This window comes from Channa argus, chromosome 11 (genome assembly GCF_033026475.1).
Source record: "Channa argus isolate prfri chromosome 11, Channa argus male v1.0, whole genome shotgun sequence".
Classification (NCBI taxonomy): Eukaryota; Metazoa; Chordata; class Actinopteri; order Anabantiformes; family Channidae; genus Channa; species Channa argus.
This window is the reverse complement of record NC_090207.1, coordinates 8,692,269-8,715,903: the sequence shown is the minus strand read 5'-3', so window position 1 is coordinate 8,715,903 and position 23,635 is coordinate 8,692,269. Positions and strand designations below refer to the sequence as shown.

Here is a 23,635-nt window from a genome sequence, read left to right as displayed (position 1 = left end):
TTGGTCCCCAACTTGTTCCCCACCAAAATTAATCAAGTATAACAAAATTAACTTTTTAGTACCCCAGTTGCTTTATAAACTAGCCCCAAATATTTTCTAATCCATTAGCTACTGGTGTTGTGTCAAAGTCTGTTTTTTTTTTGTTGTTGTTTGTTTTTTCGTTTGTTTTTATTTAGTTTTTTTACTTGGCTCTAGTTTCATTTCTGCCAGGAAGAATAAATGGTAGGAATGAAAAAAATAAAAAAGTCCCTTGTATGTCAAATTATGGATTGATTGATATTGGATAAGATATGGACAAGTAAAATAAAGCTTTTACTTTTGACGGAAATAAACTCCCATATCCTATTATATGAAAATGATAAACGTATGTTAAATTTTTAGTTATTGGGTTAGTCGAGTTTGACGTGTTTAAAAACAAATGTAAACTTATTAGCATTTCCAGGATATGTAGCTTAATAGTGAATATTAACGACTGCCTTACTTTCCAGCGGCTCGTCTATTGTTTTTGGTTTTCATTCAGCGCGAACAAAGGGGCGTCAGAGTCGCTCTCGGATTGGCTCACGCCCCGCCCCCCAACACTGCTGAGCCCCGAGCTCTCACGCGTGAGCTCCGCCACCACAGATGGACCTCTCGCGCTCTCCTCCTCCACCTCGTTCTACCAGCACGCGCCTCTGTGATTGTTTTTAACGGCAGAAGCACGAGCGACTTGACAAGAGTTCACCGTTACCGGACAGTAACGGGTAGAAGGGTAAAGACGTAGGACGTAAACAATAAAAAATAAAAAGAAGGAGAACCGGAGAGCCTACGTTCCTGATCTGGTGAGGCGAGAGAGGAGCTCCAAAAAAGTCGACAGGAATCGGGCAGAAGCATCGGGGGACTGTAGCTAAGTAGGCTGATCATGATGTCTGTGGGTTGGTGTGGGTGTAGTTTTCTAGATTGCGTGGCCGTTTATCCAAAAAGAAGACTTAGCTACATGTTTACCGGTATAAAATTAAATAGAAACGCATAGAATATCGTAGGGAATATAGCTTATTCGCATACAGTAATAATAGGCGTGCTCCATGGCACTTTCTGACGGTCCTCTCTAAATGTCGAAAGGAAGATAAATTGACTCTCTTTTCACTTTGGTTTCCTCTATGGAGAGATCGTAGCTCTGTTTTAGTAAGACAGGTTATATAACTATCAATGCATAGTTAAGACCCCTCATTGCACACAGAATGCTGGCTAGACAGGGGGAATGCTTTAAGACAGACTCTGCTAATAAGTCAGTACCTAACGTTTTGGCCTATAGTGTATAGTCAACTGATTTGCCATTATACTTTGCTGAAAGCGATGGACTCCAGTACAACATGCCTACAGTAAATGCTTTCACGATGAAGGTAATAATGTTTATATTAAAACAATCCAACATCACCACAAGTTCCAGATTTATGATCAATGTGGTCACTGAGTCGAAAGTTTTCCATTTTTGCCTAAGATGAAAGGTTCAGCGGGTCCTTAAATGTTAAATGCCATATTCACATTTAAAAACTGGAAATTCCTTTTTTGTAGTGCTTTTTTTGGGGGGGGGATCAGTCTGGTTATGTCAGAACTCAAGATTTGAATTGAGCATGGGAACATTTTTGACAACTCTAATGTGCCTTACAAGGAGCAGGAGAGACAAACACACAACTCTATTTTTGGTTCTGTACTGAGGTCTTATTGATGGAGCTCAGATGTTTTTGGTGTTGCTATGACAATGTTGACAATAGTGAGGCAGAGCAGTAGCAAAAAGGGGGATGAAAGCTGGGGTCATAGTGGGTTTGGAAGCAGGCAGGAGATATGGAGCTGTTAATCGTCCATTTCACCCAAAGACATTGACAGAGCAGTTTCAGAGGTACCAGGGCAAGAGGGCAGAAACAAGCCTGCATGTGTGTTGGTGAAAGCGTGTGGCGAGAGAAAAGTCGGGAAGGTGTGGTCATGAGTTTTAATAGCATAGTGAATGGGTTCTAGTCTTTAACTGGAGAATGAAGGAGAGGGGAGAATGTTGAATGGAAGATGGTCAGAGAGACAAGAATGTCCTAGTCATCTTAATGGACATAAAGCTGTAAATTAAAATACTGTAGTTTAAACAACTGAGCAGAGGATTTAAAAAAAAAAAAATAAAAAAAAACATAGAAAAAGGAAGAACATACTGAGAACAAGAGGAAGATGGAGACAGAGTATTGGCTGACATTGTAATGAGGCTCAGGGGAATATGGCGATCAATGAGGTCTACGTTTGGACTCCAGACCAAATGTATACACCAGCTGGCTAATATGAAAGAACAGGATCAGCTGTACGTCAATCTGGCTGCATTTAATTGCTTCAAAACACAAAGTGAAGCCAGATGTCTGCAGTTTACATCATAAAGGTCACTGTTGTGGAACTGTTTTGTTAAAGGTCAAGGTTATAGAGTTATAGTCTTATATACTTTAGAGCTCCAATACATACGTGAATAATAAATTATTCCATCTAGGAAGAATTAGCAATGCAATCCTTTCATGTTTAAATAACAGTAGTTTTTCAAGCAAAAATTTCAAATATGATGGTTCCAGGATTTCAAATTATAAAATATGTTTGGACTCCTTAAAAACTTTATGGGTTTTGGATTGTTGTTTGGACAAAACAAGTTTTATTGATACTCTAGGATATTGGGATGAGTGTTTTCCATTTTGACCAATAGAGTAATCAATGCAGTATTTCTAATTCATACTGGGTCAGTAACATGATCTTTGACAGAACAACAGCATGTGGTTATGATGACCAAATAAACAAAAGAATTCTTTGTTGGTTTCATCATCATTTCTGTAAAAGAGGCTTGTAACAAGCTCCATTCTTCAACTGTAATGTGGGCATATAGCCAGGGTAAATGCAGCTTTGTCGCAATATCATAAAAAACACAAATCCCTATGTAGCCTCATATCACAACAGTGTCCCAACGTCAGTGTCTTCATTTGAAGAAAACCCTTGACTTTCCTTTTGACCAAAAAAATGCACACTAAACCTAAACCAGTACATGTTTCTGCAAACTTTCAACATCAACCACACACTACATATTCATTATTAATGTTAATATTTTTATAACAGCATTATAACAGCAACAGCTTTAATTATTATATAGATTTTTTTTTTCAGGAGCCTGAGTTAACAGCAGGGATCTGTTTTTTTATTTTTTTTTGTGTGTGTTCTGAAGCCTGTTGATGTTGGTCTTGTTACTTGTGATAATTAAAACTCTGTCTTGGTTTGAAAGCTAGCTACACCTCTGGCATCACCTGGTAATGAATCGAGCACCGCAAGCCCTTGACCACGACCGTACTATTAAAGACTAATGATTTCAATTATGTAGGTCAATGGTGAGTGTTTGAGTGCATGACAGGCATAATATCGGCACTAAAATATTGATAGACCCTAGCAGGGGGCGGGTCTAATTAGTGTTTAATATTTAATTTGTCATAACAACTGAACACATTTGTATCAGAGACTGACATTCTTAGGATATTAATTGGCACCATGTGCTTTATCTACTACATTACTTCACATGTTCACAGGTTTTAAATATCTGTATTTACACTTCTGGCCCATATTAAAGATATACATAAAATATATATATATTTTCTACATAAACAACATAGTGTCAGTCAGTCAGCCATAGTCTTTTTCTTTTCAATTTCTTTGAGAGTCATCAGAATGGGGCTGCTGTCATTTGGGGAGATTCTCTCTTGGCCACATCAACATTTATGGGTTTCCTGGGTTTTGTGTTGTGGGTTTCTAATTTAGTGTTGCCATGTCTTGTGTAGTTGTAGTAGTAACAAATGTTTAATTATATCTTTCACTTAAGTTTAAAATTTGCTTTCAGTTTGCTAAATGTAGGTCCTGGTTGGAATGTTTCAATGTGGAAAGAAGGAGAAAAATAGAAGGCTGTTTTATGTGCAAGTCTTATCAGTTTTTCTGCCCATGCTTGTGTGTATAAACTGCGTTTGCGTGTACATGATAGTTTATCTGTGTTGCTTGAATTGAGGAAGTTTTCGGCTGTGTAGGAGCTAGTGTCAGTTTCCTGTGTGATTGACTCAGTAAATGAGGAAGTGATTCAACGGAAGGGGAGCACTTCCTTTAAACACCCCCATTGTACCCAGTCTTTTCACTGTCACATTTGCAAGAAAAACCCCATAAGCTTTTTTGAAATCGACACCTGAGCTACAAAACTGCTAATACCTGAGAATATTAGCAAAGTCTACCTATGTAACTTTTGACTTTCTCTCCATATATGCAGCACCCTCTCTGGTGAACCAGCAATATCAGTCTTCAGTAAGGTATGGTCACTTGTAGTCTTATCATTTACACTATACTTTACTTTGACACCTATGTCTTGCTGATTTTTAATACTAATATTTTGTTATACTGACATATTAGTGCATAGTACAATAGTGTTTGCAATGTTTTATTAACAGTACGGTCCCATGGGACGTTAACTGACGCTAAGAGAGAGGGTTTTCCGCTAATAAACAGAAATTTAAAGCTCCACACTAGTGGTTTTGCTCCTTTTAACCCATTTAACACAAATCAGGTGTATTTTATGTGTTTAGTGTCTCAAAAAAACTTATCCTTGAAATCAATTATTAACATTAACCTTAGTATTCATTTTCAGACAAAATCAATAAAGGTTTGAAACTTTACGGTAGTAAGGCAATAAAATATCTAACTGTAAACTCTAACAACCATAATATCCATGCATTGATCCATTATCTATAACCAATTATCCTGCTTAGGGTCTTTCTAACGGCTGACATATAGACACGTGAAGACAGATGATCATTCACACTCAGATTCACATCTACACGATATTTTAGAGTCAGCAGTTAAGCAAATAGCATGTCTTTGAACTAGACTGACATAATGCTGCCAATTTTTATACCATATAGAAGTGAATGGAATCTAGTGGTTGTCTCAAACCACAAGAAAATGTTTATACTAAATGCTAATTTCAATGTTAAGACCCTGATATTGCATTAACCATCTTACTTTAGTTTGTAAACATAAAGTATGACTGAGGCTGATGAAAGTGTTACATTCTGACTTGATAATGGTGCTAGGTGAAAAGTCAGAGGCTCACAAAAGTTACAGATCATTATGTGTTGAACATACAGGTCTGAACCTAATTATGTGGCAGAATCTGCTGTTTCTAGAGGAAAAATTACAACTTAATGTCTCAATTATCTAATTGAAAAAAGATTAAGAACTGTTTAACTAGCAATTGCAGTTCCTTGTCCAGTTTTTCTTATTAGGTATCATAAAAAAATATAATACTTTTGGATTGTTTGTCAGATAAAATGAGAAATTTTATATTCATACTAATAGATTTCTCAAGAAAATAATCAGTGGAATAGTCACTAGTGATTATTTCATTTGAAACCATATGAACACAACTAACAATTGTCAAAGTGATCTGGATTTTTCCTCTGGGCACTATGGATATCTGCAACAAATGGTATCCATTAAAAAATGTGCTATGGAACAAGTCAAGACAAGTCAGCAAAACACTTAAATCGTTACAATTCATCATTAGGCCATAAATGTATGTATAAAATGTAATTTCATATCTGTCCAAGAGTTGTTGAATATTTTCACTTGCTACCAATGCCCTCAAAAAAGCTATCAACCATGTAAATTTTTTCTATTTAAAACAATAGATGGTCAGAGAAAGGTACAATACATTCTTTCCAGTTATTTAGAGTTTGAGATGAATCCACTTTGATGAAAGTCTTAAATGGATCTTCTACAGTAAATGTCCAGTGCTTAGAAATATGAGATTTAGGCAGCTAAATTCATTTGTGATAGTGGGTGGCCCATGTGTCCTGCACCTGTTCATCTCCTCTCTGAGGCTTCTGTCCTGTCTCTTCAGTAGATAAGCACACACACACACACACACACACACACACACACACACACACACACACACACGGTAAAAGAGGGAAGGAAAACATGGCAATGGCAGAGTGCCATGTTAAACAGCTGCAAGTGTGTGTTTGTGCATTTGTCTTGAAGTGTTTGTGTGTCAAAAGAGAAAGACATAAGGACAGAATTTAAGGGATGACAGAAAAGACAGGAAACACGGTAGGCAAGAGAAAGGACAGTGTGGAGAGCAGTTGCCTCAGTCCATCACTCCCTTTATTTAGAGAGACATGTAATAGTGCTGGTTTAATTATCAGTTTTTCTGTGTCTTGAAGAAAATAGCTTACAGGAAAGTTGGTATAATCTGTAGTTGTTTACTCTCTGGAGCTTTATCTCCTCCTCCTTCTACTCCTCCTCCTCTTCCTGCAATCACTTTCCTCCTCTCTAGGCTGTTCTCTTCTTGTCTGCTAACTGCTGGTCATGAGGAGTCATGAGACTGATTCCGACATATGAAAATCATTAACTGTTTGTGTTACTTCTTTCTCTCAGTGCCGTTCATTCTTACTAAGAATGGATTATACACAGCATGGGGTTCAAATCGGAGAGAATAAATTCATCAGCAAGTAAGAATTAAATACCACTCATACACACATGCCTATATAGCTTATGGAGGAGCTGAACTAAATTTATAGTTAGATTTCAGACCTTTGTTGAACAGTCTGAAATGTATTATTTTAACTATTGCTGTGAATAACAAGTGTTAATGAAGAGAAATGTTAGCTACTTACAGTCTTACTACGTGTATATTTCACTGCTGACCTTTTTTAATCATACATGCATTTATTGAACACATCTGGATTCTTTGGCCTTTTATTAATTGGCCTGCTTAGAAAAATAGTGAAATCCATCTATACCAACACCATGTTAAAAGAAAAAACACCTTTATATCTACCTGTGCATCCACCAAATCACACACCAAAGCAACTCCTCCTCCTCATACAGGTTTACGACTTATCCATTACTCAATACTCTTTATTAAAAACCAGCTTACAGAGGCCTGAAAATTGATGTTGATAGTTGAATGGTATATATAAAATACAACTAGGCTAATGAACACAGTCAAAATGAACACATTCAATTTAACTGTTTTTGTCACAGTTTTAAAATTAAGTCAGTAGAAGGAGAAATTGAAATTGATTTGAATTGTGTTCACCTGCATTCAAAATATGTGAGTTGACTGCCAAAAAAGTGGGGTATTCACAGGCTAGTTGAAATACGCAGAACATGAGTATGAGCATGCCTACATTAAGATTTATCTATTTTTAGTAAGATCCTTGATGAAAGATAATTTTTTTAATATAAAATAAAACCTCGAACACTTGTGCTGAAGGATAAAAGTTGTACTGAACATCAGTGTTTCCCACACATAGAATATACCCAGGTGGTATCACTGTATTTACATCTCACTGTCTACGTTACATGTTAACATATTCTCATTATGTTCACACAATACATAATGTGGCATTTTCCCCATTTTGTTATGTTACAGCCTTATTTTAAAATGTATTAAATTTTCCTCAAAATTCTACAAATATAATGACAATGTGAAAGCCATTTGTTTGAAATCTTTAAAAATGTATTTAAAAAAAAATCACATAAGTATTCATGGCCTTTGCCATGATATTCAAAACTCTGATGCATCCTTTTTCCACTGATCATCCTTGAGATGTTTCTACAACTTGATTGGTGTTGACCTGTGGGAAATTCAGTTTATTGGACATGATTTAGAAAAGCATACACCTGTCTATATAAGGTCCCACAGTTAAGAGTGCCTGTCAAAGCCGTTGAGTTAAAGGAATTGTCTGTATACCTCCAAGGCTGGAAGGCCATACTGAGTGATCAAGAGAGAAGGGCCTTAGTCAGGAAGATGACCAAGAACCTGATGGTCACTCTGAAAGAGCTTCAGAATGTCTTTGTGGAGACAGGAGAACCTTCCAGAAGAACAACCATCTCTGCAGCACTCCCCCCTTTAGGCCTGTATGGTAATGTGGCCATACAGAAACCACTCCTCAATAAAATACACATGACAGCCCAGCTGAAGGAATCTCAGACCATGAGAAACACAATTCTGTGGTCTGATGAAACAAAGACTGAACTCTTTGGCCTGAATGCCAAGTGTCATATCTGGAGGAAACCAGGCACCGCTCACTACCTGGCGAATACCATCAGTACAGTAAAGCATGGTGGTGGCAGCGTCATGCTGTGGGGATGTTTTTCAGCGGCAGGAACTGGAAGACTAGTCAGGATTGAGGGAAAGATGAACGCAGCAATGTACAGAGACATCCTTGATGAAAACCTGATCCAGACTGGGTTGACTTCATCTTTCAACAGGACAACAGCCCTAAGCACACAGCCAAGATAACAAGAAGTGGCTACGGGAAAACTCTGTGAATGGCCCAGTCCAGACTTGAACCCAATAAAACATCTCTGGAGAGATCTGTAAATAGCTGTGCACCAACGCTCCCCTTCCAACCTGATGAAGCTTGAGAGGTACTGCAAAGAAGAATGGGAGAAAATAGATGTGCCAAGCTTGTAGCATCATACTCAAAAAGACTTTAACAAAGTATTAAGCAAAGGCGGTGAATACTTATGCACATGTGATTTTTTTACATTTTTAATAAATTAGTAAAGATTTTTAAAAAACTTTGTTCCGATTGTCATTATGGGGTATTGTTCGTAAAAGTTTGAGGAAATTAAATGAATTTGCATGAATTTCATCCATTTTGAAATAAGGCTGTAACATAACAATGTGGAAAAAGTTGATACTGCTGTGATTACTTTCTGGATACACTGTAAATAGGACAAACTTATTATTGTTACTGTGTCAATGAGTAAGGGATTATGTGAGAGTGACTGATAACTATATCCTTCATTCTTTCTTAACTTTACCCAGTGTTTAATGTCAAGACTATTACTTATTTAGTGTGTTTAATGTAAGAAAGATATTTAGTTTATTTTGTTGTACTCTATGTACAACTCTTTACTCATTTAAAAAATAATCAGGTACACCTACAGCTAAAAGTAAGTCCGCTTAATCTAACAGTTCTCTAAAGATCAGCACTGGCCATTGAAAAATCCATATTGGTTGACTACTACTCTGTACTGCAGAAACTCTCAAACTCTCTTTTCAGAATCTTCCAGTTTAAAAGCACATGTCATGTAAAAAAAAAAATAATAATTTAGCTCTGAATCAGGACATTCAGTGGCCTATTAAAAGCGAGTTGGACAAAATTCCAAAGTCAGAAGGCTTTAAATGTATAAATATAAATAGTATACAATCAATATTTTAACTATTTACTGTATTTATACTGTAATTAATTTTAACAGTTGCCAGGACGGCAATAAATCAGGCTAACTACATTTATTATACTTTGGAAAATGCTTAACATTTACATGAAGTAACATAACTTTTAGAAGAATTATATAATATTACATCAGCAGCATCTACTATTAAACAGCATTTCCTCCTAAGTGATTCAACATTTCTGTCTCCAGGACAACAATCCTCTCACATCTTAAAACGTACAATCTCTACTATGAAGGACAAAATCTACAACTCAGACACAGAGAAGTGAGTATTTACTCCAGTTTGTGTGTGTGTGTGTGTGTGTGTTTACTGTTATGTTGAAATTTTAGCCTCCTTTTCACCAGAAACCTTGCAACTCAATTTAATATACCCTACCCATTATACACTCCTGCCCAAAGGGTTATTAACTGCCCATTGTATGTACTAGTGTGTGCTCCACTCTCTCAACAGGAAGAGGGAGAGCTGATTGTCGAGGGCTTGTTGAACATCTTCTGGGGCCTCCTACGGCCAATCAGACTTCAAATGCAGGATGACAATGAGCGAATCAGACCACCCCCATCTTCCACATCCTGGCACTCTGGATGTAATCTGGACAGTCAAAGGTAAGAGGTGCATACAGATCCAGTTGCACCTCACTGACTGGAAATGGTGATACTGTATATAGTAGGTCAGCAAGGGCAGATGTAGATAATGTTAAGTGTGAGAAATGATCGGGTATTTATTGGTCTATTGTTCAAAAAGGTCTGTAAAATTCTGGTGGTACTAAAAAGTAAATACTTTCATCCATCTATTTTATATTTTGCCCCACGCTACTACAGACTGAAGCCCCATTTTCAGTACCTTAATTCCATTCCTAAAATTAAGCTGTTCTTGTTTTAGAGAGAACAGTCCTAATGTCTAAAATGTCTTTAGAACAGTTGACAAAACACTAAATATACGGTCAAATTGTCAAATTGCAGTCAAAATAAGCATTATTAAGCATTAAACAGTTTCCACCTCTCAGCCATTAGTACGTTAATGGAAAAAAATGTAGCTTTGAAGTAACTAAATCACACTGAGCACAGCTGTAAATGTGTATTTTACAATGCCATTGAGCAGCAATTATCACCAATAACAGAAGTCTGGTTTAAAAAAATTGATTTTGTATAGCTTACAGTATTCACAATTGCTAAATGAATTAATATATTCAGTGAATACCTCTTTAAACATATCATATAAATACAGACAGAACAGGTAAGAGGAACAGTTTTACACATAACCAACGGGTATGAAATACATACAATACAGTATTTGGTGTGATAAACTAAATCCTGTTACGAACATACATCTGTATCAGGGTTTGAAGCTGTGATGTTGTTACCATGTTCTTCATCTATAGACAATATCATAAAAGTTTATATTTACCTAATACTTTCACCTGGTTATCATTTCACCAGAACCCATCTCTTGTCCTTCATGAAGATGTTTCTTCATCTGTTACTCATGTTCTCATCACGCGCTCTATGTTCTAATTTTTAAGTTCTCCCAACAATGTGGATGGTCAGCAGACAACACAACAGAGCCCACCCACAGTCGAAGTGACACCCCCTGACACGCTACCAGAGGACAATGGCATTACAGAGGAATACACAGAAGGTGAGATGCTTTACAGATGGTGTGTTCCATTAGTTATTAACATTTAACTGTTAGTCTGTTATTAACACTCTATTATCTGTGTTTCATTAAAAAAGTCATACACAGTAATGTTCAGCTTCTATCTGTGGATATGTTGTTGCAGCATTTTTATGCACAAAATATTGCATGGTATGTTTTTATTAACTGGTGTTGCTAACCTGGCTAGAACTGGTATTGGTCTGTTAAACTGGTCAACTGGAATGCTTTAAACTTGGATGTGATGTCATTCTGAGTTCTGACTTCCAACTTTCGAGACAAAGGGGATGGACTATGACTGTATAAATTTGGTTGCATGTTGTCTAATTTTTCCTTGGCTGGATGAAATATCCAGTGAACATCATCATACATGTATGCTTGGTGGAACAATATGAATAACTAAATACATTTTCACTTGTTTCATTTGTGTTGTGTTATCAGTTGCCAAGACAATAAATGAAACATTGTTTAAGGTTATTTGGATCAAATTAGCTTAACAAAACACAAAAATGCTTAGGACCAAATTGCTAATTAACTGTCAGTAGATCTATATATGCTTTCACACCGTCAGGTGGAATCATCTTATCTCCAAAATGTCAATTACTCATGAGCATTACAGTTGTTGTTGTTGTTTTTGTTTTGTTTTTTGTTTTTGTTGTTTTTCAAGCCCTAGAAGAATATATTGTATAATTCTAATAGATTAAATAAAAACACAAAGCTTTTGTTTTCATATTTGCATCTTTCTCTCTACCATGCATTAACTTTGATTGACATATACAGGAAATAAATTTAGCCATTTAATTTGCATTTACATTTAGTCATTTGGCAGATGCTTTATCCAAAGTAACTTACACATGATGTACAAGGCAGCAAAAAGCTAAGTCAAGGAGAAAACTTCAAAGCAAAGTGCTATCAGAAGAAGTGTTTCCATTTCATGAGATGCAAGTGCAATAACTTTCTTTTAAATAATGGATTTAAGTGCCTTCACTGAGCTGAAGAATTTTGCTCAGTGTTTTCTGTGCGGTGCCGGTGCCAGCAGATGCCGTTCACTGGAAGAGCACAGTGGCTAAGAGGGATTTTAGATTTGAATGAGGGAGTTGAGCTAAGCGGGAGCAGTTAAGTTGACCATCCTGTAGGCAACAGACAGAAGCTTTGAACCTGATGTGGGCAGCTACACAGAATGCAGTACCTGTTTCATTGCAAAGTCTTTATTCTAAGCTTGAGTTTTGCCATGTTAAACACACTGACTACATACTGATAATGTAATGTAATGATCTTTTGATTGGACAGAAGACAGTGAAAGCTCCGCTCAGCTCCTTAGGACAAAAAGTGATGCAGGGGTCTTAAGACGCGGCCAGCGACGGTCACCAAGTGACCAGAGGAAACTACGTCGTCATCGCTTCTCCATCAATGGACACTTTTACAACCATAAGGTGATGGCAGATGTGATGTTTCTATTTGTGGTAACACTTTACTTTTTATGTTGTGTTTATTGGCAGTATAAAACAATTTAATAACACATTGTAATATAGTTGTACGCAGATAAATATAAATGACTGAATGACTGAATCTTTATTTATTGTTTTTGTCAGCAATTAGGACTTATTTTCAAAGGACTTGTATATTAGTTTCTAATAGACAGCAGCCTGAACTTATGAGTAGAGCAGGAGTTATATTTTAAAAACATTCAATAACTACATTATAGTGTGTTCAATATATATTCTAATTATAGGGAAGTTTTAACAAATACACAAATTTACAAAAAATTCTATTTATGTGTTTGGCAGGTTTCCACATGATCCCTGCACTGTGTATATACTAATTAAGTTATAAAGAAAGCCAAATAATTTTAAGGTCTCTCTCTCTCTCTCTCTCTCTCTTAGACAGCAGTGTTTACTCCTGCCTATGGCTCAGTGACCAATGTTCGGATTAACAGCTGTATGACCACACCTCAGGTCCTACGAGTACTCCTCAACAAGTTTAAAATCGAAAACAGCCCAGATGATTTCGCACTCTACCTTGTCCATGCAAGTGGAGGTGAGCTTTAGTTATGTTTGTCAAACATGCATTGCAGCATCAACAGATTTAGATATATTGAGAAAAACAACCCTGTGTGTATTAGTTTTTTGGGTTTTTTTTTTCATCAACACCTTTGTGATGACATTTCAGAGCGTGTGAAACTGAAGCGCAGTGACTATCCTCTGGTGCTGAGAATAATACAGGGCCCATGTGAACAGGTCTGCAAAGTTTTCCTCATGGAAGAAGACCTGGGAGAAGAAGTCACGTATGATGTAAATCACCACATTTTGCATGTGACTTTTTGTAAATCCACAAATCTGTGCTTCTGTGTCCAGCACGCTCTTGCTTACCTCATATTAGTAACCCTTTTTTTCCTTTTCGTGATGACATTTCTATTTTCCTCCATTAGGTGGCACAGTATATCAAGTTTGAGATGCCCGTTCTGCAGAGTTTTATCACCAAGCTGAAGGAAGAAGAGGATAGAGAGGTGCTGAAGCTCAGGAGAAGGTACGAGAAGATATGGGATCTCTGCAGTAACCTGTTTATTTTTGTTATTCCCGTAAAAGCCACAGTCTTCAACATGTTCATCTGCATCAGAAGTTATGGTTCCTGGTTGTAGATATAGTTTATTATTAATAATTAGTATTATTAATATTGTCAATATTTATATGTTTTTTAATTAATTTTTTTTTTTTTACATTTCTTCATGTGCAATTATCTTGCAGGTATAACTGTCTGAGGTGTATAATTGAGAAGCAGCTCAGCTGTTTTCCTGAAAGGGGAACATGTATGTGATCTGCTCGTGGTGAGGACTTACTCTACCCAACTGTGACCAAGGGAGCGACCGTGAATTAGCTGACAAGAACCCAATGTATGTCTTTCAGCAGTTATCCTGCTCCTCTTAATTCCTGCCTTTGCATGGAGTCTTTTTCAAATAATTCAGTCAGTCAACCTACAGACCTACTTTTAACATGCTATATTTTGTACATGTTAAGTGTTACCATTGCAGCAATAATCATACCAATTTATGCAGCCTTGTGAAGAGTCTTAATGGAGACCCAGTCATGTTATCGCTTATTTTCATCTAATAATTTACAATACACAGTGAAACTTTACATTTCACTACTCCGGGGTAATTTTATTGTCCTTTCAGCAAAGGACTTTGCAGAATGAGCCTAATATTGTGACGTCCTCTGACCTAAAACCAGTCAAAAAGTATCAAGCACAAACCTTCAGCAAACTGCCTGGTAAAAGGTTTCTTTAAGCACAAGGGAAAGGATCAAATATTTTGAAGTCATTGTTGTGGGTAACAGACTAAAAATCTCTAAAAGTTTACAATAAAACCTTTAGTATTTCCACATCATACCACAGGCCAGTGACTTATGGCTTCAAAAACTGACAACAGTCTCACATTGCACTGGGTGTTTTTTAATGTTTTAAGAATTTGTAAAATATTGTAATAGGAAGGACTGTATTTGCACCTTTCTGTCCTGCTGTAGCTAAAGCATTCGCTGCAGGGATTAAAGGCTGTAGAAACAGATATTCTGTCCATCAGTTTGGTGGTTTGTTGGTGACACTGTCACTAGTTGCTCTGCAGACGTTTTATATTGAAGTTAAAGAAATAATTTGTCAGTTTGGGAAATAGACCCATGTATTGTTTTGCTTAGTTAGCTGAAACATTTGCTCTCAAACTTAAGTCTGGGGATATGAAGCCAGATAGCTCAGTTTAGCATAAAGATTAGAAACAATTTGAAACCAGTAGCCTGGCTTAAATCAATCTCCTTACAGTAGCTTCAAATAGAGATATGAGTTTGCTACAGCTTGTCTTATCAACCAGACATATAATACGTATATTTTGCAAAACATACGTAATATATGTTTGGTTATTTTGTTGTGTAATTATCCTTGTTTACATTTCTGCCTTATTTATATGATAAGCACAGTAAAGAACAGTTTACCAGCTTCCTTCATGCAGGTGGCCCTGTTAGATGTGGACATCGACCTCAGTGTACAAAACCAATGGATTTTTTTAGTTTTACATCCATCAAAAATGGCGAAAAAAAGCATAAAACAAGAGTGAAACCCAACAAGACAATAAATTACTGAATTCAAATGGAATGTTTTGAAAATATGAATAACCCTCTCAATGGGCTGTCTACCTGTCCTCTCGCCCAATGACAGCTGGGATAGGCTCCAGCCCCCATGACCCCGAACAGAACAAGAAGTTAAAGATGATGAATGGATGAGTGGCTGAATGAACATTTCAAAGCAGTACAGTTTGCATCTACTTGTACATAGCTTTAAATATGTCTGCTTTAGTCTGTTTGCATCGTCCTGTTTCAACAACTTGTCACACAGAACACAGTGGACAATGTCAATTTGAATGTGTGAGATTCTGACAGTGTGCATGTTATATTTTTGGTGACTTTAACAATTTGCCTGCTTTTGTATTGTGTCTTTTACATTATAACAAACAACTTAAGTCTTTATTCTATTAAAAACTCATGCCGCTAATTGAAAAATGTGGGGGTTTTTTTTTTCATACGATGAAAATACGATGTTATTTAATAAAAATGTTATCTTGAGAAAAGAGTTTTATATTTATATATATATTCAGGTGAGTTAATGAAAAGCTACCTCATGTTGCAATTATGTTATATAATCGTGCTGGATTCTTATTGTATAACTGAAAATGATAACAGAATTTGCTCAAACAGACAAGATATAATAGGAGAATGTTAGGAAGAGCTCATTAACTGTTCTGGTTAATTCACTCAATAATTCAGACAGAATTAGTAACAGACGCAAGTACTTATGTGTGATGTCGGTGATACAGCAGCTTAACGTAGTCTCAGCCAATAGGTGCGTGTGATCCACTCAACGTGATGGAGATTGTGTGGAGGATAACAAACTGGTCCTGAAACATTTACCTACAGACAGTTGGGGGAAGTCTGAGCTGCAAACACACACTCATCAGAACTGCTGCACTGCTTCATTTGAGCTACTCAACAGGTGAGACCCATGAAAGATAAGAAGAGGAAGATAATTTTTTAGAATAAACATGTTTCATTTACAACTATGAAGAACGGTCCAGATTGAAATTATTCCTTATTTGTCTCCTCTTTGGATGTAATGTTATCTAGCACAAATTCTGTTTAATGATCTAAATCACAGCTGAACTCTATTAAGTATAGTTATTAATGCACAGATAAAGAAGCAGATCGGTGTCCAAATTACACCAAACCCATAATGTTTTCTCTTCTTTGTTAATGTGGGTCGCTAGAGCTCTAATCTGGGAGTCTCAGGATTATTCTTGATTATTCTAGGGCAGTGTAATTATAGCCTGACTCACCTTTTAAGAGGACTCAGTTTAAAGTGTTTACAATTTGTTGACAATAGAGCAAATTATGTTATGATGAAGAAGTATTTGTATTGTTTACTTACATATAATTGGTAATATACTCCATTACAAGTAAAAGTGTGGTATTAAATTGTTTAAGTAGTTTGGCTATCAATAATTTAAAGAATTTATGCAGAATATTATTACTGGATCATTATTATTGATGTATAAATATGTAAGTGGTGTTTTAAGTGTCTTAGTTTGTTGTGTTGAATCCTATTACTATATAATATTGCATCCTAATTTCATCTTTTATGACAGTTTAACACTATATAATACATAATACTGTATATTTGCATTTGTATGTAACAGTATATAATTTAATAGGTTTCTTTGTACTATTTCACTGTCGATATGCTGTATTTGAACTGTGAACTACACATTATTGCTGCTGGAGTTGCACAGTCAAACCTATTAAGTTTTTAAGCACAAATTAGTGGTTAATTAATTCTTAAAAGTATTTGTTAATGTTACCAAACAGTTGTTTACCACTGGGGTCATTCATTCAGAAGGTTGTATTCACAAATCCCGAACCACATTTTGTTAATCAGATCCTAATTTGAGGCACTCAAGCTTATGAAAGCTGACTTTTATCCTACGTCAGCTAAAGTGTGGGTTGCATCAGTGTTGGTGTTTGTGTAAGGTGTGTTTTTTAAAGCTAGATTAAAAGCCATGATCTTTAAAGCTCCTAATTTATCAGCAATGTAAAAATATTGCACAGCAGGACTAAAGTTTGCAGGCTGTATGCATCTTTCTCTGTTTGTAGTGATTAGGCAGCACACTTACTTTCCCTTGGCCTGTTTTACAGAGCATGATGTTGGGCCTGCAGAAACACACTCTCACAGTGGCCCTCAGCCTGCTCCTTCTAGCCACACTGTTGCCCAGCTCTGAGGCCCGGAGTGGACGTGGAGGTGGTGGTTTTAACCGAGGTGGTGGAGGATACAGCCGGGGTTGGGGAGGTGGTGGTGGCCAAGCCTATAGACCAGCACCCGTCCAGAGCAGTGGCCCCAGTGCAGGGAAAATAGCTGGGGCAGCTGCAGCAGGTGCCATAGGAGGAGCAATGGTCGGGTCTGCCCTGAGCCGCCCTGGGTATGGGCACGAGTTTGGGGGATACGGAGGATATGGGGGATATGGAGGATACGGAGGATATGGGGGATATGGAGGACACGGAGGATATGGAGGATATGGAGGATATGGAGGATATGGAGGGGGTTACAGAGGTGTTGGTGGTTTTGGTTCCAGCCATGGCTATGAGCCAGAGGGCTCTGGAGATATGGAATACTACACTGGAGCATCCAGTGGTCCCATCTACAACAGTATCATCATAGTCATTGGCTCCTTCATAGTCCTGCTGATAGGCCACTGGGTGGCAGTCATGTAGAACTTGAAACAGAGCTGCGACACACAACCAAACCCGAATTAAAAACAACCCATGACCTGACAGTATAGAGGAGTTATTGTTTGTTAAAAGAAAAATATGACCTAAAAAAATACCCTTACAGAAACCAAAACTGTGGCCAGTGGGTTTTCCCATCCACTAAATAACCCTCAATGAGGACAGGAAGAGGAATGGGACCACTATGTCTCAGTGGGACACTGTACTCCAGTCTGCAGGTGTGCACAAATAATAAACACTTTCTGTATATATTTGTAATGAGGTAATTTAACGCAGTGGATAAATGTCGGCCGTGTATCCCACAGTCCAATTTCTCCTTTAATGTGGCCAATCTTTTTACATTTGTGATGATAATGGTGATGATGATGACGTTGGTGATGATTCAGTATGTTTACTGGCAAGCACATTCTCCATAAGCAACCTGTAAAGACGGACCAGAAATAAACTAAATGTGTTTTCTGATTAAGTCTACCATCAGAAAACGTGTTAGGACCAAAGATTAAGAGCAGCTAAAACATCTCAGTATTTATCAGCTCGACAAAATCATTTAGCTTGTTCTATCTAATTTACAATTGTAATATTTGACACTTTACCAGTATTCACCTAAGTATGTTTTATAACATTTTGTAGACTGTGTGTGAAAAAAAAAGTAAATGTGCTTCCATGTTTAATAATGTTATATACATTTTTTAAAAGAACAAAAAATGTGTGTTGAATTTTATTCCCTTTACCTCCACTAAGTGTAAAAAGTTTATACAGAACTATCACAGGAGAACTGTAACAATTTGGAGCTGGACAGTTGATCCTTGACTTTGTAGGAGCAGCAAACCACAGCAGCAGTTCAACTGTCTTTGTCACTGTGCTTAGAGCCATCTCTCGCTGTCACTACTTGGCACTTAGGTGTTGTCAGCCACTGGTTGCAAGGTTACAAATAACACACCTATAACTCCATGACAACTAAAACCTCTTACTGAGTGTTTGGGCTAGTTTGCTGTCAGAGAAGCCATTTAAAGAAATCCTTCTCATGCTCTCAGACCAGACAGTCTTCTTTCCACAGTATTTCTGCTGACTGTAATCCTTATATATCACATACTTTATCAGTGATAAAATAGTTTTTCTTTAAGAAGGTTTAAGATAAAGAAGTACAGTTGATTACTTCCAAGTTCATTTGTCTTATTGTCTTTATTACAGACCACTTCATAAATAATTCACAGTGTCTTCACATGATTGGACTTGTTACATTGGGAGTTACATTGTGTCATTTCAAAAAACAAACACACACACGTACCATTAGCTGTGACATACAGAGGATCAACCCATAGATAACAAAACAAGAAGTTTACACACAGAAGTTTAACTAGCTTCACTTTTGGTTACATATGTGTTTCATAATCAACTGGATGTCCACAGAAGCTGTCTGTATACTTTTTGGTTTTATGTCACCTACACTTTTTCCAACTCCAGTTCTAAAAGTAATAAAACAAATATTCTCGGTTGATGTTTTTTGACAGGACAAACAAACAGTGCAAGTTAAAGCTCATGGTTTTAGTAGAACCTCCAGCTTCCTTTATAGTAAAAGGTGGGGTAAGTATTTAAAGGTGACACGTGTGCATTTCCAAACACCTTTTGAAGCTAGAGAGAAAAAAGTCTACATGAAACATCACATTAAAGTTGCACTGACGACTTGATATTATATCTAAAAAGTTCTCTTATTAAAATTAGTTATAAATTGTGTGCATGAAGTGCACACGAGCATGAGAGCTTTGTACCAACATGAAGGAAGCGTTGTCTTTTTTTTGAAGTTACATATATTTGTTTTCTGCATGGGCAGATCGAACATGCACACACAAAGACTAAGTCTTTGCAGCAGTATCTTTAAAAGTCAAGATCTTCCATGATTACAAAAATGTCACACTCAGCCTTAGTCACTATAAAATTAGCTGATAATGTAAGATAATATTCAGTAGGCTTGGGAGATAAATTCAGCTCAGAAATAGTATATTTACCGTAAGAGCACTTCACAAGCTCCACCCAGAGAGGGTGGAAAGAGGCAAAACACAGGGAAAGGAAGAGGAAGGCTAGTATCAAGAATACATGAGAAAATATCCAACATACTTTACAAAGCAGGCACAAAGGGAAAAACCTCTGTTTGCATTAATGTCCAGGGCAGGTTGTTCAGCATGCATACTATTGTCTGTCTGTCTGTTTGGCCTGTTTATGCAAATAAAATATAGTAATCCTGGGCCATTTTGGTTTTAGTTTAACTTTTAGTATTGAATCGTATATGACAAAAGTCTATATATGTGTTTTAAGCTACAAGAACATAACTATATAGGATCCAATATAAATTGTCATGCCTACAGTGTAAATCTGCTTAGTTTAAAGCACTAATATTACTTAAATTAGATAATTTTTACGGTTTCCCACCTCTATGAACGGTCACTTCAGGCAGTTCTCCAGTGTAAACACACCTGGAGTTAATACAGTCATACAATGCGTAAAGCACACACGCACCTCTATTACAGCTGAGCAGTTTATTTTCACAGCTCATCACCATTATAGAGCCTCTGCCAGCCCAACAAGTGCAAACCCTCAAATCTCATATGGCTTTTTCTCTGAGACAACCTGGGCAGTTTTTTTCCTGAATAATTAAATAATATGACAGATAATCTGGAAGTGCACTCTAGTTTAGCTTTTTTCCTTCCTTTCTTAAATTAAATGGTTAAAATGTGCAATACATCACCGGGCTCAAATGTTTGCATGCTATTCAGTGGGAGTTTCAGTTGCCAGCAGTTTCTTAATTACGCATAGCAATTATGTAACATAATTTCTATTATGCAGGTGACAGACAGAGCAACATAGAGAAGGGGTGTGGCCAACAAACCACATCGGGTTACAATGCATACATTTTCGAACATGAAAAGCCCACTGTGGAAACCCCCAACCAATAAAGAAGCCTAAAAAGGTGAGAGGTTACTTTTCCTCTAACACACACTTCCTTCACCACATTTTCCATTGCATTTAACTTTTAAGAAAGGCCTCAGTGCAGCAACATGTTGCTGTTTAGTAGCATCAGTAAAATGCTGGCGACCACAGACAAGAGTCCTCTAAAGCCCATCTCCAGTCCCTGAGCCCCACCTGCCTCTCTCTTTAAGTACTTTTCAGAATAAACCATATACAACTCCAAGCATCTCCGGGCCTTGAGCTGCTCAATCAGTGCCGGATAGCCGATTTCCACTATGCTGACTGTGTCATCATCTTCAGCTTCACTGACTGTCTGTGAAGCTGGAGGCACAGGACTGGCTTCGGGCTCATTCCCAGGACGGGGACCTATAGTTGCAGAGTTTTCTGTGGCAGTGCTGTTGGTCTTTGTTGTGTTGCTGCTTGTGCCTGTGTCTTGAGCTGAGGTGACTACGGGTTTGTTGTTTGCCTCTTGGTTCTCTGCAGGCAGATCTGGTCTATTCATGCAGGTGTCCATGTAGCTATCATAGGTCTCACCATGTGGGGTGTACTTGTAGTCCCTGCTGTAGTCATTGGTATCAGTAGACTTGACACCATATTTCCTGTACATGTAGTGGTTGTAGTAATACTCCTCCTGGGGGCTGTGGAAGCTGAAATGAGGACGAGGGAACCTTCCTAAGCCGTAGCCCAGAGCCATTCCTGCCATGGCCCCTCCAGCTGCTGCCATTACTGCTCTACGGCCATTATATCTGGATTCATCAGAGGGATACCTGCCCATTGCCTGGACTGAGTGGGAAAATGGGGAGCCGCCCCGAGCACCATATCCACCGTACCCTAAGCTGCCACCGTAACGAGGGCTCAGGACTTTGTTGTTTGGATTATGGTTGATGTAACTACCTGGATAACCCCCATAACCTCCATGTGGGAATCCCTGTGCTGGATACTGGTTAGAGTAGCCACCTCCACCCTGCTGCCGGGGATAATTGCTTGGATATCCCGATCTGCCTGATTGGGGAGGATTGCCTCCTTGATTGCTTTGTCCCCACTGTTTGTGGCCTGCATTAGAGTTGCTGCCTCGGCTTGATGTGGAAGATTTTCTGAAGCCACCACTTTTTCCAAAGCCACCTCCGCCCCTCTTAGCAAATGAGAAATGTATATGAAACAGAAGAAATGACACGCACATCACCAATAATAAATTGGTCCTCATCTTGACCCTGTAGGAAAGGTTGAAAAAGAAAAGGAAAATGAAGGGTGAAAGGGATTAGGAAAACTTCAAAAAACATTTAAATTGATCTGTTAAGCCAAGTGTCAGTGAGCTGAGCACACTGGGAACATAAGAGCAGTCCAACTTAATTACTTTGCTGTCTGTTTTGGCCTGAGGGTTCAGCTAACTTGAAGCAATTAGCATTAAATCATGTCCAATGGTTTTTTGATGACAGTCTAGAGTAAATGTGTAGCACAAACTACACCAAACCAGGCCGCCAAATATCCATTTGTCTGTAGCTAACATGTACACACATTGAGATGATATCAATTTGTCTTCAGAGTTTTTGCCACATTAATACTTATGCGCATTAGGTTTGTGGGTAATAACAAACAGTGAGTGATTTGGATTTACATTATCCATCCATTATCTGTAACCGCTTATCCTGTAGGGCTGCGGTAGACAGGCCCCCAGTCTATCTCAGGGCCAATTACAATTACATATTACTATGAATTATTACTATAAATTACAAATCAATTTAAAATTAGAAATGCCATAACAAGATTTTTATTATGCTGATGTGATGCGCCTTCAATTGCCATTGTGTATAAAAAGTGCTGTAGGCGTCCAAAAGAAATGGACTTATGGTATTTTTTTCATTGTTCATTTATCGGGCAATTATTTCCTCTTTTAATTACTCGGAGATTATTTAGAAACTTATAAAAACACCCCGAACCCAAAATCCTTGTATACACGATATTTAGTTTAGTATAAAAAACAAAAAAGATGAGAAAAAGACAGAGTTTTACCATTTAACAATAATTATCTGTCGCCACTAATTTCATTTCTTTTATTTCCTCCTTCGTTTATAAAAATATTCATTAAAGTTTGAGTGTTTCGTGAGCCGGTGAAGCCAATGTTTTTTCCATCGAAGTGCAAATAAAAAAAAATTAAAAAAACGTGCTAAATGTCGATACGTCCTCTCATGATCTTATCAACAGGACCGCTCCTCTTTGACAAATCAGTCAGAGCAGGCAACAGATAGCGGCCGTAGCCGTCAGTGCTGGAAACAGTGAAGCATATTTTTGCCCCAGTCCTGCTCCATAACATCCAGACGACACAAAAATATTAAATATGTAGGAGGACAATAGATAATACCTAATGACCGGAAAATAACAGAAACACAGGTTTGCACGTTACCACTGACCTTAATCTTTGGAAGATGGCGCTCGATACTGTCAGGTAACATTTTAATTTACACACTGAGGAGAGCGAACGAGCTAGTTCCACAAACACACACGCGCGCGCACACACTGTCCCTTAAAGTAAAATAATAGTGAATAATAAATACAATAGAATAATCCATTAGACAGGGTGGGGTCACTGTTCTTACCTTGAGTGATGACTGGTTGGTAGCTCGTTCTTGTTTTCTTTCACACCGTTTCTTTCGTCACCATTAGAAGATCTGTGACGACGTAAATCACGGAAACGATTTGGAACCTGGTGAATTCTGATTCCATACGACTTATAGCCGCGCGAGCGATGTGATGTGAGGCGAGCCGATGGAGGCGGGTCTTCACGAGCATCTGTGATCCCGTGATGACGTTTTTTCCAGTATTAATACAATGGGGGGGAGAAAGTCCTTTTAGTCCAAGCCTATCGGGGTTTGGGAGATCTGGGACTGTGATATGTGGATATGGGTTGTTTTTATGTATGTGTATTGTTTGA

General features: G+C 37.6%; 3 protein-coding genes across 6 annotated transcripts; 2 read left to right on the top strand and 1 right to left on the bottom strand.

Annotated features, from left to right (window-relative positions):
* Nucleotides 1-618: 618 nt before the first annotated feature.
* rassf2b (Ras association domain family member 2b) lies at nucleotides 619-15,460 on the top strand. 4 transcript variants are annotated; one of them, XM_067522079.1, is made up of 11 exons: nucleotides 619-887; nucleotides 4,292-4,331; nucleotides 6,460-6,533; nucleotides 9,466-9,541; nucleotides 9,728-9,879; nucleotides 10,797-10,912; nucleotides 12,221-12,360; nucleotides 12,811-12,964; nucleotides 13,097-13,218; nucleotides 13,356-13,453; nucleotides 13,672-15,460. In XM_067522079.1, the coding sequence occupies exons 3-11, from the start codon at nucleotides 6,481-6,483 to the stop codon at nucleotides 13,739-13,741; spliced, it is 981 nt and encodes a 326-aa protein (XP_067378180.1). In that variant the 5' UTR covers nucleotides 619-887; nucleotides 4,292-4,331; nucleotides 6,460-6,480; the 3' UTR covers nucleotides 13,742-15,460. The 4 variants fall into 4 exon arrangements, with proteins under 4 accessions (XP_067378180.1, XP_067378177.1, XP_067378179.1 ...); XM_067522076.1 differs by having other exon boundaries at nucleotides 620-887; nucleotides 12,218-12,360; XM_067522078.1 differs by lacking the exon at nucleotides 619-887 and adding an exon at nucleotides 919-1,379 and having other exon boundaries at nucleotides 12,218-12,360.
* A 127-nt stretch (nucleotides 15,461-15,587) lies between these two features.
* sprn2 (shadow of prion protein 2) lies at nucleotides 15,588-18,818 on the top strand. Its single transcript, XM_067522080.1, has 2 exons — nucleotides 15,588-15,958; nucleotides 17,155-18,818. Exon 2 carries the CDS (start codon nucleotides 17,158-17,160, stop codon nucleotides 17,725-17,727), a length of 570 nt encoding a protein of 189 aa, XP_067378181.1. The 5' UTR covers nucleotides 15,588-15,958; nucleotides 17,155-17,157; the 3' UTR covers nucleotides 17,728-18,818.
* An 87-nt stretch (nucleotides 18,819-18,905) lies between these two features.
* On the bottom strand, nucleotides 18,906-23,575 carry prnpb (prion protein b). Its single transcript, XM_067522073.1, has 2 exons — nucleotides 23,301-23,575; nucleotides 18,906-21,917 (listed from the first exon to the last, which is right to left on the bottom strand). The coding sequence occupies exon 2, from the start codon at nucleotides 21,908-21,910 to the stop codon at nucleotides 20,783-20,785; it is 1,128 nt and encodes a 375-aa protein (XP_067378174.1). The 5' UTR covers nucleotides 21,911-21,917; nucleotides 23,301-23,575; the 3' UTR covers nucleotides 18,906-20,782.
* Nucleotides 23,576-23,635: the final 60 nt, after the last annotated feature.

Excerpts from the sequence above, each read along its gene's own strand:
- rassf2b (XM_067522076.1), top strand. The coding sequence starts at position 6,481 with ATGGATTATACACAGCATGGGGTTCAAATCGGAGAGAATAAATTCATC. Across the intron at positions 9,880-10,796 it reads TGTAATCTGGACAGTCAAAG|TTCTCCCAACAATGTGGATG; the intron begins GTAAGAGGTGCA and ends CTAATTTTTAAG. Across the intron at positions 12,361-12,810 it reads GACACTTTTACAACCATAAG|ACAGCAGTGTTTACTCCTGC; the intron begins GTGATGGCAGAT and ends TCTCTCTCTTAG.
- sprn2 (XM_067522080.1), top strand. The coding sequence starts at position 17,158 with ATGATGTTGGGCCTGCAGAAACACACTCTCACAGTGGCCCTCAGCCTG.
- prnpb (XM_067522073.1), bottom strand. The coding sequence starts at position 21,910 with ATGAGGACCAATTTATTATTGGTGATGTGCGTGTCATTTCTTCTGTTT.